Below are 14,714 nucleotides of genomic sequence, written 5' to 3'. Positions count from 1 at the left end.
CTCAGAGAAAGCTAGTGCAGCAGAGCTTGAGGACTGGAGAGGGCTCCACTATGCACAACGTCTGAATGGAAATCATACGCCACTGCTTCGGACAAATATATTCACTGTAAAATATGGAAAGTCCTGTTTATTGTTATTACATGGGAATGGAGAACATGGATAAAACTACATTTATTGTCTGTTTGCGTGTTAGAGCAGGACTGGAGGACGTGGCCTCGAAAGAGTTGCTTTCTGTAGACCAGTTTTTAGTCGAGCTTTAAAATTGAGAAATGCCTTCTCTGTATTCTAACTCTGGCCAGCAATAAATTCAAGAACACGTCGGTGACAAGAGGATGGGATAAAACATGACAGGATGTGCGGTTAGAGGAAAGCAATCAACAACTGAACTGAGTGCTGTGATGAAGCCAAGGGCCACAAAGTCGACTATTTTTCAATAACAGCATGTCCCAAAGTGTGTACCACAGCCAATGATTTAATCCGTATATAGTTACATTTAACGTTGTGGAACATCCTTAAAACAAGTTACTTCCTGTTATCACTTATGTTATAACAGCTATAAACATCCTCTCTTTTTCTTTCTCTTGAAGTTAATGACATATATATATATATATATATATATATATATATATATATATATATATATATATGCACGTTACTGCTGACAGATCACAAAGCCCTCTGTCCTGAATACCTTTCTACATCAGAATCCTTACATTTACAGATTTACCTCTGACTGGTACAAAGCTTTGACACTGGAGACTCCTTCCAAAAATGCTAATTAAAATTCTTCTCACATAAAGCTCAAATTAAAAAAAAAAATCTGTTTATGTGGAGGATCTGCCCTGCAAGTCCTTGTGTAAGTTTTTACTATAGAAATGATAACATATTACAACAAGTGCATTTATACAAACGTTACAGCTGACACTACTGTCAGAGCTGCTGGTCTACAATATTAACCATCACAACCATGTTTTAATGGGATATAACAATAATGAGTCATGAGGGACAGAGCAGATTAAATTGGTGACTTTAGACTTTTGTTGTCTATGTGTCCGATCCCAATTGTAGTATAACCCGTGTGTCCGATCCCAATTGCACTATAATCCGTGTGTCCGATCCTAATTATATTATAATCTATGTGGGTTTTTTTTTTCTTCTTCTTCAAACAAAAAGATTACTGTCCCTGATGCAGGTAACGTAACATCACAAAAGTTAGTGACCACATTCTGGTTTTCCAAAAAAAGGACACCTTTTAAAAAATAAATAAATAAATGAATAATAATAATAATTTTTTAAAAATGATTACGTAATGCCGTTACATGTATTCCGTTACTCCCCAAGCCTGGCAAGAACACATAACTGCAATTGATGAACAAACACCTCAGTTTCAACGTATTTATCTGATAAGCTATATGAATTCAATGTATTCCTGTATTACGTACTATTATATAATCTATGTACCCTATATGAAGATTAATTCTCATTTATTCTTTTCTCATTTATTCTGAGCATTGATGTGGAAAACCCTGAACAACACCCTATGCAGGCATTGTGTAATTATGTAATGTAGAACAATAACCCTGACCTAAAACAACACCAATTTCACATTTAACTCATTTAACTGTGTCTACCAGTGACCAAAGTCGAGATTATGAGATTTTATTATGCAGTGTATCTAAATAAATAACCTGCACACAAAGGGGTGAAATATGCGAAAAATGTGATCTGTGGAGCCGTGAGGTTTTACGCTAGTTGCTACAGTTACGGTAAAATACACCAGTGGGGTTGAAACCACAAATTGCCCTATTCCAGTCCATTTACGAATTTGCTTTCTTTGGTAAATTAGTGACTTGCTGGATAAGGTTTTTTAACTTAAAAGCCCATCCCTAAGGTACTGTATTTACTGAAACAAACACTCATTCACTGGATGCATACATTTTGAAATGCACTTAGTCACATTTGTGGAATGCCATTGTGAAAAATAAGACTGTAATGGGAGCCTGACACAACACTGCCCTCTAGTGGAGACAAAGGGTCAGTATTAAATATGTTCTACCTGGTCTTTTGACTTTAAAGCCGAGGGTGATGATTCGTAATCCTTCTTAGTTTCCAGGATTTTCTTCACAAGCCCACCTTTGATGAAAGAGAAATCAGTAACATGAAACGGGGATGAACACCACATGATGTATTTATACAGACCAAGAGATGAACAGACAGACAGCCCATGGCTTACCACTCACCATGTTTCTCATCACCTTGTAATTCAATTGATGGCCCCTGTAGGCCAGAATGATCAATATAAACATCAATAATCAATACATGTTTATTTATCCAGTATACATTATTTTTCATTTGAATCTTTGAATCTCAAAAACACTCACCATCTCCAGCTCAGGCATGTCAGGGGGAAGTGGACCTGCCTCCTCCACTATAAACTGCCCATCTTCATCATCCTCATCCTCAGAGAGCTTTTTACCGTCCACGATGACTGCAGAGGGAGGCTTGGCACTGCCCAGTCTGCGAAGGGGGCAAAATCATTTTCACCTGGGGAAAAACACTTCATTTCGCTGCTCCTGATTCATTATAAAAGCCAGTTTATTAAAAAGCTAGCACTGCTCAAGCAGCAAAATAGTCCTTAAAAGGCAGTGCAAGTTTAATAACCAGCAGTTGTGCAGTCTTTTTTTGTTTAGTTTGAATTTGTGATCCAGCTAACTGAATCATGAACAATCCTTTCATCAGTTTTTAATGAGATTGATTAGAAATTATATTTTAGACCACAGCACTGCTGTATTCTCAATTCGGATGTGTTGAGTAGTGCTTACAGTCGTGCTCACTGCAAGACTAATCACAGGTTTAGATTAATGCACTCTTCAGTTCTAAGATGGACTTGGACGGCTCCATATAAATGGACAAGTGTTTACTTGCTGATATGGTGAGATTTTCTGCTGCAGGGAGGCATTTATTTAGCATTTATGGAAAAATTAGCACTTTTCATTTTAAAAAATAAAATAATAAATAAAAACCGTGTTGTGTTGTCTGTGTGTTTTTCTTACTATATTACCTCCCAACAGAGTTTTAAGACTCATGGTACTCTAAGTCCGTGAGTATTGGGATGCATTTATTGATTTAAGGACGTTTGCTAAAAACTGTAAATGTAAATACAAGTGGGCACGGTGGCTTAGTGGTTAGCACGTTTCCCTTGCACATCCAGGGTTGAGGGTTTGAATCCCGCCTCCGCCCTACGTGTGTGGATTCCCCTGCGTCCCCTGTGCTTTTTGGGGTTTCCTCCAGGTACTCCGGTTTCCTCCCCCAATACAAAGACATGTACTGTAGGCTGATTTACATTTCCAAATTGTCAGCGGTGTGTGAATGTGAATGTGTGTGTGTGTGTGTGTGTGTGTGTGTGTGTGAGATTCCCTGGGATAGACTCCAGGCTCCCCATGACCCTTTGTAAGATAAGCAGTATGGAAAATGGATGGATGGATGGATTTCAAGTGAGAGGGAAAAAAAAGAAAAAAGATTATGAGGGGATGACTGTATGTACAGTAAGTGTTATAGTGTAAGGAACTAAGCTGCTTCATGGATGTTTGGCAACCATAAACAGATGAAATGTACGGCGGGTCGTTCTTTAATAAAAACACAATTGTTGCTGTTGAGAAAAAGGAATAAAAACTCTTGAGATCTGTAGCTATAGGAAACTAATCGACTTCAGTGTGGAAGAAGTAATTCTGCTTCGTGTCAGCCCACACCACACCACTCAATCAGGATTATTTTATCATTACAGCAGAAGGTCATGTTTATTCCTTACACAATGCAATTTGCTTTCAGATTTCTGTCTGTAAGTTTTAAAGACATTCAATCGTTATTCGAGCACATCCATTCTGCTAAATACTCACCTCTCCACTGTGCCTGCGTCTCCACTCTCCTGCCTCTTTACTCGAGGCGGGGCTGGTCTCGCACTACTGGGCCGTGCTATCCTCCTGTTGCTGCTTCAAAAAGCACACTGCTATTATTAACACCTCTGCATAAGGTTAAATCCAGAATATAGCTAGTTCTCTCACTTTTCCCAAAGTGAACTGAAAACACGGAGATTTAGAGTGCAGTCTGCTAAACTGTGTAGTGGAAATACAAGATCTGCATCAAATCACTGCATCACAGCACCAGGCAACCTAATAACAGTAACTTAGAGATGCTCCATGCAATATTATCTTGGACAAACAACAGCTCATTAACACGTCTGGCTCTTTTATTAAATCACTGAGAGGAAACTGTACCCAACATGCTGCATCACATACAGCGGTGTCATAAGAAGGGCAAAAAAGACCAGCATTGCTTACAATAACTGCTATTATAACTACACGATGAGAATAGCTGACCTGTGGGATGCATGTTGTGCCAAAGCATCTGACGCATCTCCATTTTCAATACGAACTGGTTTATCCGCTGTAGCGTTGTCTCCTGCCGGAACAAATGAAAACGGGTAAATATAGAAGCTTTAAAAAGATTGAAGCCTCAAAGCATGAACTCCCCACAGAGTCTGAGACTGCTCATGGAGAACGGCAAGGCGTGCAAGTACATAAAGCTGTCAGGAGCTGCTCACCTCCATCACTATCCGGTTCATCTGAAAAAGAAAGGGATAACGGGAAAAAATTAGAGCTGCAACATTATTAAACCACAAACAAACCAGTATCAAATTAATAACTGCCTTCTGTAGTGTTGTTATAACACGTTGGTTATTTCCATGTTATCGCGAATGTACGTGGCTACTAAAGCTGTCGGAATAAATTTCACAGTTTAAACGCTATTCAAAATGTACAATGTTTATGCTTTTAAAGCGTGAAATGAAGAGAATGTGGTTCTTGTGCTTTTGGGACAGTTCAGAAGCACGGTTACTGCGTAGCAACGCTCTAAATTTCCTTTTTTTCCCCCTCATTAAATCAACACCTTCTGACTAATCAGGTTCGAGAATTTACCAGCACTGTGGTATAAAAACAAATAAAGTGAATGTCTTCAGTCTCGTTGTGTTAGTTATTATTAAAGTATACTTTTTTTTTAAGTAAATAAAATCAGAGTACAATTCTGACAGCTCTAATGCTGATGTGTGAGATCTGCTAATCTAACGTGTGAATTTGTGTTAGATTAGCGGGTTACCTGGTGCTCCTGATTTAGGCCGGTGTCTCTGTCCCTTGGCAGAAGAGGGCCTGGGTATTCTGGCAGGACTGTCCGGCTAAAAACACAGAGACATGAAGGCTCAGTCACAGAATCACTTAGCCGAGAGCCTGGTCATTTTACATCATCTATGAACCCATACTCCTACCTTTTGCATTATATTATTTACATGTAATATTATGTAGTGCTTCTAAAAGACACGAAGGCAGTCCGTACAGGATTTCGCAGAGTTTGCGAAGTTTTTTACGGAAAACTTGAATTGGCGAAATTGCAATTGCATGAAATTGTTCTGCACGATCTTTCATAGTGATGTTTGTTGGTAAAGGAGACCTTTTAGTTGTGCTCATGTTCGACGCACGTGAAATGAAGACGGCTTCAGCTGGACGCGCGTTGTGATGGCGTCACATGACGCGTCTTGGTCCAAATCTGTGGGAATTCCGAATATCGCTTGATTTTGTGTTCATTTCTGCGATCGCAAAACCGCAAAAGAGGATAGGAGGAATACGAGCTGGCTTCAGAGCACCGAACACACTGCAGTTTGTACTGAACTGCTGCAATGAAGAAGGAATGACTTGCTAGTGTGAATGTAGGGTAACACTCCCAAACGCATGATCTCTCCACCTGTAAAGCTGTTCTTTCAGACAATTTGTACACAAACTGGTTCAGATGCGATTATGAGAGAGGTGGGAGAGCGGATTAGGTTAGGTACTATAACAATTTATTTGTTAAAATAGAACTGAAGTCCATGACGGTGTAAGGTGGTGCCTAGAGAGACTAGCAATACATGAAACAAAAGAGGACCAAGAAGAGAGCCCTGGAGAAAGCTTAGCTGGACTGAGACCATGTACGATTTATAGCTCCCTAAGCAAACACAATGGTGGTTTTTTAGCATCCAAACCAGACTAATTCTCTGTGGGAAACACCTTAAATGTACTGTATATAATAATAATGCACGACCAGAGAATATTATGATTAAGAGAACCAGATGGTGTAACCAGAACTTAGGACATTTGCACCAGGGATTTGGTACATTTGGTTGAGCGGTAAAGTTTTTGACACCCGTTAAACCCGAACCTGATGATCATCCTGCGTGGAAGTGGGTAGCATGTTGGTGACAAAAACATGATTGGTTAAACTATTTAAAGCACTGTTGCCATAGAAAAACTATCTACAATTATGGAGTAAAAATTTATCCAAATGATTACAAGCTACAAGAATCTTATCTACAAATGATTTATTTTTGTAAATAAATACACAGCTATCCCCTAAACTAGTGACCAGTATTGAGCAAAAACAAAGAAACACTAATGCAGTCAATAAAACTTTCATTAATTAAGCATGAATACAAAAAAAAAAAAAAAAACACAAACAAAAGAATTACAAATTGTTGTCCCACTCTGCAAAAATTCTGTGCGCAAGAAAAGTGATACATAAAATTCGCCCCAGTTCGTATATTATCTGTGTGAATATATAATGGCACCCTCACCAAACTGAGCAGAGGAGCGATATCGAAGAGGGAATGCAAGTATTCGGCCCAAATGTAAAAACACTAAGAAGAGCAGTTTCAGTACGGTGTTGAAAAATATCCTTTCAGGAATAATTTAGTCTCCAAACCAATATGTTTTCAAGGGAGAGGAAGCTGCAGTAATTACCTGGTGTGGAGAAGTCTCTGATGGCTATGCGAAAACAAAAAGGTTTAAGAAGAATTGTAGCTTAAACACAAAACATCCTTTTAAAACAATTCTCACACACACACACACACACACACACACACACACACACACACACACACACGGGCAGACAGGCAGACGGGCAGACGGGCAGACACACTGCTGCTTCTAACAACTACAATAAAAAATTTTTTTTTTTAAAAACACAACGAAGAAAAGAAAAAAAAAACCTAGGCAAACTTAGCAGGACCAGACCGCCATCAACTGCACAGCACAGCTCAGGACACTACTCCTGTTTATGGGATGGAGATTTTGATCCACATCTTTCCACTAAGAACAAGCATGCTAACAAAATAGTTAAGTGTAGAACACAGTGTTAATGGCAAAAACACTGAAGATAAATATAACCAGTGTGAACTCCAGTACCTACATAACCTTTAATAAATTATTACAATAAAACCTCAAGCAAGAAGGCACACCTGCACAAAAATAACATCTTTAGCTAAACTGTCTATATAAGCAATCTGTGAACAAATCCATATTGGACACATCCCACTTTCTGCACTATGATTGGCTGTTCTCGACCAACAGTCGACCAAATAAATATTCAAGCATGTGTTTCACCCAAACAGTGGAATAAGAGATCAGATTCCGACAACCTTTTTGTCAATATTCTCCGCATCTGTTTTCCACAGTCTGGATTTAAGGTGTACCTACGGGCCAATCCAAGCCCAAGAGCCATCTTACATTTGTCATAAAAAGGGGGTGGGGGGGGGGGCTGATCCATTGTAAGCTCTTCCATGAGCTTATTGATAGAACATAAGCTTTTTTTAAAGGCTGGAGTATACAACCAAAACACTTGATATTCAATCTGCGCACCTAAATATTCTGCATGTAAATATGTTAAACAGGGTAGCTTTTAAAACTACTGTTGTGTGCCTTGAGTGTATACAACCTGAATATGTATGGTGTGTGTATGGTGATTATTACGGTGTGTGTGCTCTGTATTGATGGTGGGTTTGGGGAGGTACAGATGTAGGGGTTAGGCTTGCTTGGGGTCAGGCTGGAATCATGACTGTGTACATTAAGCATGTAGTTTTTATTATTACTAGATGATCATTTGAGATTAATGTTTATGGTCCCTGACAAATAACCGTAAAATTAAACCTCCTGCTGCATTGATCACTGAAGTCAGGAAGACATAAAGCCTGTACTCAGATGCCATTCTTTGGCGGTCTGGAAAAAAAACAAACTGCAGTCATGTAAAGCAATCTGCTACTCAACAGAAATCCCACTATCAGAGAGCTACGAAACTCAGAAACAGGCCACTACTCTACACAATGTCTACTGCTGCAGAGGACTGGTGAAATACCTCATCGTCTTCAGCCTCAGGTACCTGGGAGGAAAAGCAGGACACACACAAAAATGCTTAACTGCTAATTAACTCCACTCATTAACACACTACTCTATAAACAGCCTACGGAAAGACCACTATTAATGAAGCACACTGATCTTGTCGTTCCTTTCTTCTTCTTCTTTTTCGCTTACTTGTCAATTCCCTCCCAGCAGTTTCCTATCACACGACAGCTACCAATCAGGGAGGGTGAAGGCTAACACATGCTTCCTCCCGGATACGTGAAGCCAGCCAACTGAATGTTTTTGAACTGCTGCTCGTAGATTCTCTATGGGGTTCAGGTCAGGCGAGTTGACTGGCCAATCAAACACAGTAATACCATGCTCAGCAAACCAGTTACTAGTAGTTTTGGCACTGTAGGCAGGTGCCAAGTCCTGCTGGAAAAGGAAATCAGCATCTCCATAAAGCTTGTCAGCAGATGGAAGCATGAAGTGCTCTAAAATCTCCTGGTAGACGCTGCATTGACTCTCGATTTGAGAAAACACAGTGGACCAACACCAGCAGATGACATGGCGCCCCAAATCATCACTGACTGTGGAAACTTCACACTGGACTTCAAACAACTTGGATTCTGTGTCTCTCCACTCTTCCTCCAGACTCTGGGACCTTGATTTCCAAATGAAATGCAAAATTTACTTTCTTCTTCCCCATGATTGTGGTTGTGCGTACTGAACCAGACTGGGAGATTAAAGGCTCAGGAAACCTTTGCAGCTGATTAGAGCTCTTCTCAGGTCAACATTTCTGAATTATAAATTCTTTATTCTAATATTTTGAGATACTGGATTTTTGATTTCCATGAGCTGTAAGCCATAATCAAGATTTAAAAAAAACAAAAATAAATAAATACATAAATAATAATAATCAAAAAGCTTGAAATATTTCACTTTATATGTAATGAATCTAGAAGATATGAAAGTTTTACTTTTTGAATTAAATGAACTTTTCCACGATATTCTAATTTTTTTTAGAAGCACCTGTATTCCCACATACTCTATTACATAAACACAGGACATACAAGACACAAAGGCAATATGATAAAGCAAATGCTAATGTACCTCGTCTAGGTCGTCTCTTTCAGTCTTGAAAAATAAAGAGACAAAAATGTGATTATGGAAATGTGAGACATTACAGTGAGCCACTGCAGCTCCATGACATGAAACCTTGATCCTAAAAGAAATTCTCTATAATGTGTTCTCTATAACCACAGATTAAGAAGAGAGTGAATAAAACATGGGCTCAATATTTTAACAACAAAAACGCACAACGGTTAATAAACAAATATTAATAATATTAATATAAAATTCAATTTAAAACCCACTTTTATTTTAAACTGTATTTAGAAATATAAACCTGACCTTTTCAAGTAGGACTGGGCAATATGACAACATAATATTAATATCAGGAAAAATAACGTCAGTATACTTTTCTGAGATATTCTGGGTTTCATGATACATTTTTACACATTTTAATTATTTTTTACATTACAAACATTTTTTTAGTTTATTCCCTCCTTTTCAGGGTTATTTCCATTTTAAATGCATTAAAGTATCATTACTGCATCATTAATGTTTCACTTTTTATTGTTTTGTAGTCTGGCAGTCTGTTAGCTCACCTATAGATCATGATGTACATACGTCACGTATCATAGTAATGACTTGTGTTATGATATTTTTGCATTACCATCCACCCCTTCATCCAACAACATGGAAAAGGAGAATATACAGTATTGTCCTCGAGAGGGGAACTCTGTACGGCAACACTGGTGTATAAATACCCTCCGGAGTACGAAGAAAAAGAAAGAAGGAAAAGATTCACCTCCTCTGACTCAGCTTTGTGATTTCTGTTCAGCTCCTCTGGACGAGGTTTTCGCTTGTTCACTTCCTCTGCAGCTCGGGTCTGTGAAAACACAGCATGATGCGACTCTATTAGAAATGTCGAATCCTAACCTCTAAGACAGGGGTGGGCAATCTTATTCGGAAAGGGCCGGTGTGGGTGCAGGTTTTCATTCCAACCATGCAGAAGCCACACCTGAATCTATTGAAAGCCAAGCTCAACTGATTAAACAGGTGGAATCAGGTGTGCCTCCTGCTTGGTTGGAATGAAAACCTGCACCCACACCAGCCTTTTCCGGATCAGATGGTCACCTCTGCTCTAAGACATATCTGTAGGATTAAGACCAATGTCTGATAAACTCGTCTATACACTCACTGTCCATTTTATTAGGGATTCATGTGAATCCATTACATTCATGCAGTTATCTGATCAGCCGGTCATGTGGCCAAGACTAATCTTCAACTGTCCAGTTTGGGTGAGCCTGTACCCATGATAGCCTCAGAAGCCTGGTCTTGGCTGACAGAAGTGGACGCCAATGTGGTCTTTTGCTGTTGTAGCACAACCACCTCAAGGTTTGATGTTTTGTGCATGCAGAGATGCTTTTCTGCTCATCATGGTGGTAAAGAGTGATTGAGTTACTATACCCTTCCTAGTAGTTCAAACCAATCTGGTCATTTTCCTATCAACTCTCTTATCAATAAGACATTTCAACCTACAGAACTGTCACTCATTCAATGTTTTTTTTTTTTTTGTTTCTCATTCTGTGTAAACTCTAGTGACCGTTGTGAGTGAAAATCCCAGGAGATCAGCAGTTTCTGAAATACTCAAACCAGCCCTTTTGGTACCAACATCCATGCCATGATCAAAGTCACAGAGATCACACTTTTTCTTCATTCAGATGTTTGATGTGAACATAAAATGAAGCGCTTGACCTGTATCTGCATGATATTATGCATTGTGCTACTGCCACATGAATGAATGAATGATGAGATAACTGCATAAATAAGCAGGCGTACAGGTGTTCCTAATGAAGTATATACGGTGAGTGTATATTACACTGCCAGTCAAATGTTTTCGAATACTGATAGACCAATCAGACTGGGTTTAGTGGAAAATACGTGGAAATACTCGTGTCTTATTGGCTGACAGTCTCTCAATTCTGCCAAACGCTAGCTTACAGTCAGTATGAGGAAAAATTGGATATACGCTGAATTTTTTTAAAACCAGTAAAGGGATTGAAACTAAAACAGTAACATCCTGTGATGCTGAGCAGGAAAACAAGGCATGTAAATGTCTATACGAGTTCCAGTCGATATGAACAGAGCATAAGGAAACATAATGCACTTTGCATGGCATACAGTGATAGCTTAGCTGTGTCTCCCCTAATAAGAAAAGTTTTATATTTTAATCGGTCTGGTAGTCCTACAAACAGTGACAACACCTGAGGCAAGTTTTATGATAAATCCGACTTTTTCGGTGTTGGGCAGTACCTATAACCGATTAATCAACTTTTTAATAGTTACTCAAATTGATACTGAATGAAAACACACAAAGTAAAATATTGCTGAACTTTACTAGATAAATATATTGTACTTTTAAAAATGAAAGATATAAAAAAAATTAATAGATATGAACTAGTAATAAATAATCAAGTAAATAAAAGATATACATCCAAACTGAACCAAAAAGTAACACTCCAAATAACAAATTAAAATAAAGACATCCAAAATGAATAAAAAAAAACATTTAAAAAAAAAAAAAAAAAACTTCGAATAACACTACAAAATCAGTGATAGTTTTTTATTTCGCCTCTAGAGGCCGCTCTCATACTGTATAATGACAGAGGACCCTTCTCGGCTGCTCCCGAAACGAACGCAACCGGGAAAAACTATGGGATTTTTGCTGATAACCGATCGTTCCCGCGATTGGTTATCGGCACCGATTAATCAGCAAAACTGATCAATTGGTCGACCTCTAACTTGAAGTCTAACCAAAATGTTAATACAGGGTGTTGAAAAACATTTGACTGGCAGTGTATATTAACACAGTGTTGTGCATAAAGAGGTACAGTGACTGACCTTTTTCCTTTCTTCAGTCTCCTTCTGAAGCCCTCGTTCTCTCTCTCGGTCTGTTCGCTTGGCCCGCTCACGGTCTCTGTCTTTGTCCCGCACTCGTTCTTTGTCTTTGTGTGAATCTCGCTCCCTGTTTTTCTCTCGTTCCCTTTCCTTGGTCCTATCACGGTCTCTGTCTCGGGTCTTTTCTTTCTCTTGGTCTCCGTCTCTATCTCGGCCCTTCCCTTTGTCTCCATCGTGGTCTTTCTCTTTATCTCTCTCCCGATCTCTGACTTTTTCTTTATCCCTATCACGGCTTTTGTCTTTATCCCGATCTCTGTCCTTCGTCCTGTCTCTCTCCCGGGCTTTCTCAGTCCTTTCGCCATCTCTGCGTTGCTCTTTCTCACTCCTCCTCTTGCTCTCCTGGTCCTTCGGCTGGTCTGGGTCTTTCTGCTCAGTGTTCACACTGCTCGCTTTAATCTTCTCCTGCACAATACCAAAAACCAAAGCCATCAGCAAACCTCGCTCTAGATCAGTGTTTAGATGAAATATGTTCACGCATAACACGTTCCTACCATGGATAGAGGTGTGTAGATTAAATATTAAAGAGCAGGATGTTAAAAACAGAAAGTGGTTGAATTAAATGAACATACTGGCTATACTTATGCCTTGTAGTGTGTATGCTGCATTCGAGGCTGAGCTTTATGTGTTCTGACAGAGCAAACAAAAGACATGCTTTCATGGTAGCATCCATGGTTTCTTCTCATTTCGCACAACTAACGTGCTGAGGTGCGCAATGCCGTTATTACAACTAGCAAATTACCACTTACAAGGCACCACGAACACAGCAGCAACTACATTATTCCAGTTACATAATATAAGCAAATGACTCATTATCCCATATCTTAGAGGTTACACAAAGCCTGAAAGCTTCTATGTCTGCAAACATCAGTGTCTTACGTCTCTGTTCTCCTTGCCCTGGGACCTGGAAGTGCTGGCTTTCCCCTTTAGGTCCACTTTGTCTCCAGCTAGGACATGCCTTACAGCTTCATCACTGGACAGCTGCAGCACAGACAGTGTAATAGCAAAGTTAATGATTTCACATCATACTGGGGTTTAATACAAAAGTACAGAATAACACGATCAAGTCCACTTGCAGATTTTGCCCCTGCATGCACCACACAACACCACACCACACTTCTCTCTGGGTACTCCTATTATGCATGGTTTGCGGTTTCATATTCTTTAATTTTATGAAAAAAATATTTTCAAGTTAAAAATAAATAAAATAACTTTTTTTTAAAATGTCCACAATATACAGGTGCATCTAAAAAAAAAATTGAATATCCTGGAAAAGTACATAAAAGTTTTTCCGTAATTTAATTCAAAAAGTGGAACTTTCATATCTTCTATATTCATTACATAAAGTGAAATATTTCAAGCCTTTTTTGTTTTGTTTCGTTTTAATCTTGAAAAGTCTTTATTTTAATGTTCTGAGATACTGGATTTCCATGAGCTGTAAGCCATAATCATCAAGGTTAAAACAAACAAAAAAAAGGCTTGACATATATAGATAGATAGATAGCTAGATCAACTTTATTGATCCCTAAGGGAAACAGTTTAATTGTCCAGATGTGCGTCAAGAAACAGTAAGAAAGCAGCGAGGCAAATGTCTGGTGTAAATTGATAATTAGCTACTCAACACTAAGCAGCTCCTCCATTTTTTTCATCCATCAGAGAGCCCACAGTCCCGCCCACTCGTTTTCTGTTTGCTCACAAGATGGAGGCAGTTCATCTAAAAGTGCGTGCTACCAGAAGCAACCGTGACTTTAACATCCCGTGTCAATTCCCCTTCAATGAACTGGCTTTTCTGTCAGCGAATTTTATTCGTGTTTGGCTACTGGTTTAAATGAAAAGGCAGAAAAGGTGCACAATGAAAGCATACATCGTACATATAAACTGTAAATATTGGCACCTTGGAGACCTACACTATATGTCCAAAAGTAAGTGGGCACCTGACAATCACACAAAAAACACATGTACTTGTTGAACCGCCCATTCTGGATTTAGCCCCCCTTTTGTTGTTATAATAACCTCTACTCTTCTTGGAAGGCTTTTCACTAGAGTTTGGAGCGTGGCTGTGGGGATTTGTGCTCATTCAGCCACAAGAACAATAGTGAGGTCAGGCACTGATGTTGAGCAAGGCGGTCTGGGGTGGGGTCGGCGTACCAGTTCATCCCAAAGGTGTTCAGTGGGGTTGAGGTCAGGGCTCTGTGAAGGACACTTGAGTTCTCCACTCCAACCTTAGCAAACCATGTGTTCATGGAGCTCGCTTGGTGCACAACGGCATCGTCGTGTTGGAACAGGTTTGGGCCGCTTTAGTTTCAGTGAAGGGAAACCGTAATGCTACAGCATATAAGGATACATACAACTGTGTGCCTCAAACTTTGTGGCAAAAGTTTAGGGAGGGCCCACATATGGGTGTGATGGTCAGGTGTCCACAAGCCTTTGTTCAGATAATGTACACTGCCAGTCAACCTTTTCTAATACTAAAGCTAGCATCATTACATTCCCTTC

General features: G+C 39.3%; 1 protein-coding gene across 5 annotated transcripts in view; it reads right to left on the bottom strand.

Moving 5' to 3' along the window:
• traf3ip1 (TNF receptor-associated factor 3 interacting protein 1) overlaps positions 1-14,714 on the bottom strand; it is a 36,182-nt gene that overhangs the window by 15,142 nt on the left and 6,326 nt on the right. For 2 of the 5 annotated variants that reach the window (XR_008386154.1, XM_053627345.1), the window contains exons 4-14: positions 13,098-13,199; positions 12,165-12,623; positions 10,069-10,149; positions 9,309-9,332; positions 5,152-5,227; positions 4,601-4,621; positions 4,377-4,458; positions 3,897-3,989; positions 2,382-2,517; positions 2,241-2,277; positions 2,057-2,133 (exon numbers count right to left, since the gene is read on the bottom strand). Coding sequence is in view for 4 of the 5 variants with exons in the window: in XM_053627345.1 (XP_053483320.1) it covers positions 2,057-2,133; positions 2,241-2,277; positions 2,382-2,517; positions 3,897-3,989; positions 4,377-4,458; positions 4,601-4,621; positions 5,152-5,227; positions 9,309-9,332; positions 10,069-10,149; positions 12,165-12,623; positions 13,098-13,199 (1,188 nt within the window). In the remaining variant the exon portion in view is untranslated. The remainder of the gene's footprint in view (positions 1-2,056; positions 2,134-2,240; positions 2,278-2,381; positions 2,518-3,896; positions 3,990-4,376; positions 4,459-4,600; positions 4,622-5,151; positions 5,228-9,308; positions 9,333-10,068; positions 10,150-12,164; positions 12,624-13,097; positions 13,200-14,714) is intronic. The other 3 variants (XM_053627346.1, XM_053627347.1, XM_053627348.1) reach the window with 3 other exon arrangements.

The sequence above is a fragment of the Ictalurus furcatus genome, chromosome 6 (assembly GCF_023375685.1).
Source record: "Ictalurus furcatus strain D&B chromosome 6, Billie_1.0, whole genome shotgun sequence".
In the NCBI taxonomy this organism is placed as follows: Eukaryota; Metazoa; Chordata; class Actinopteri; order Siluriformes; family Ictaluridae; genus Ictalurus; species Ictalurus furcatus.
Note: the sequence above shows the minus strand (reverse complement) of the source record. Positions and strands in the feature narration are given on the sequence as shown.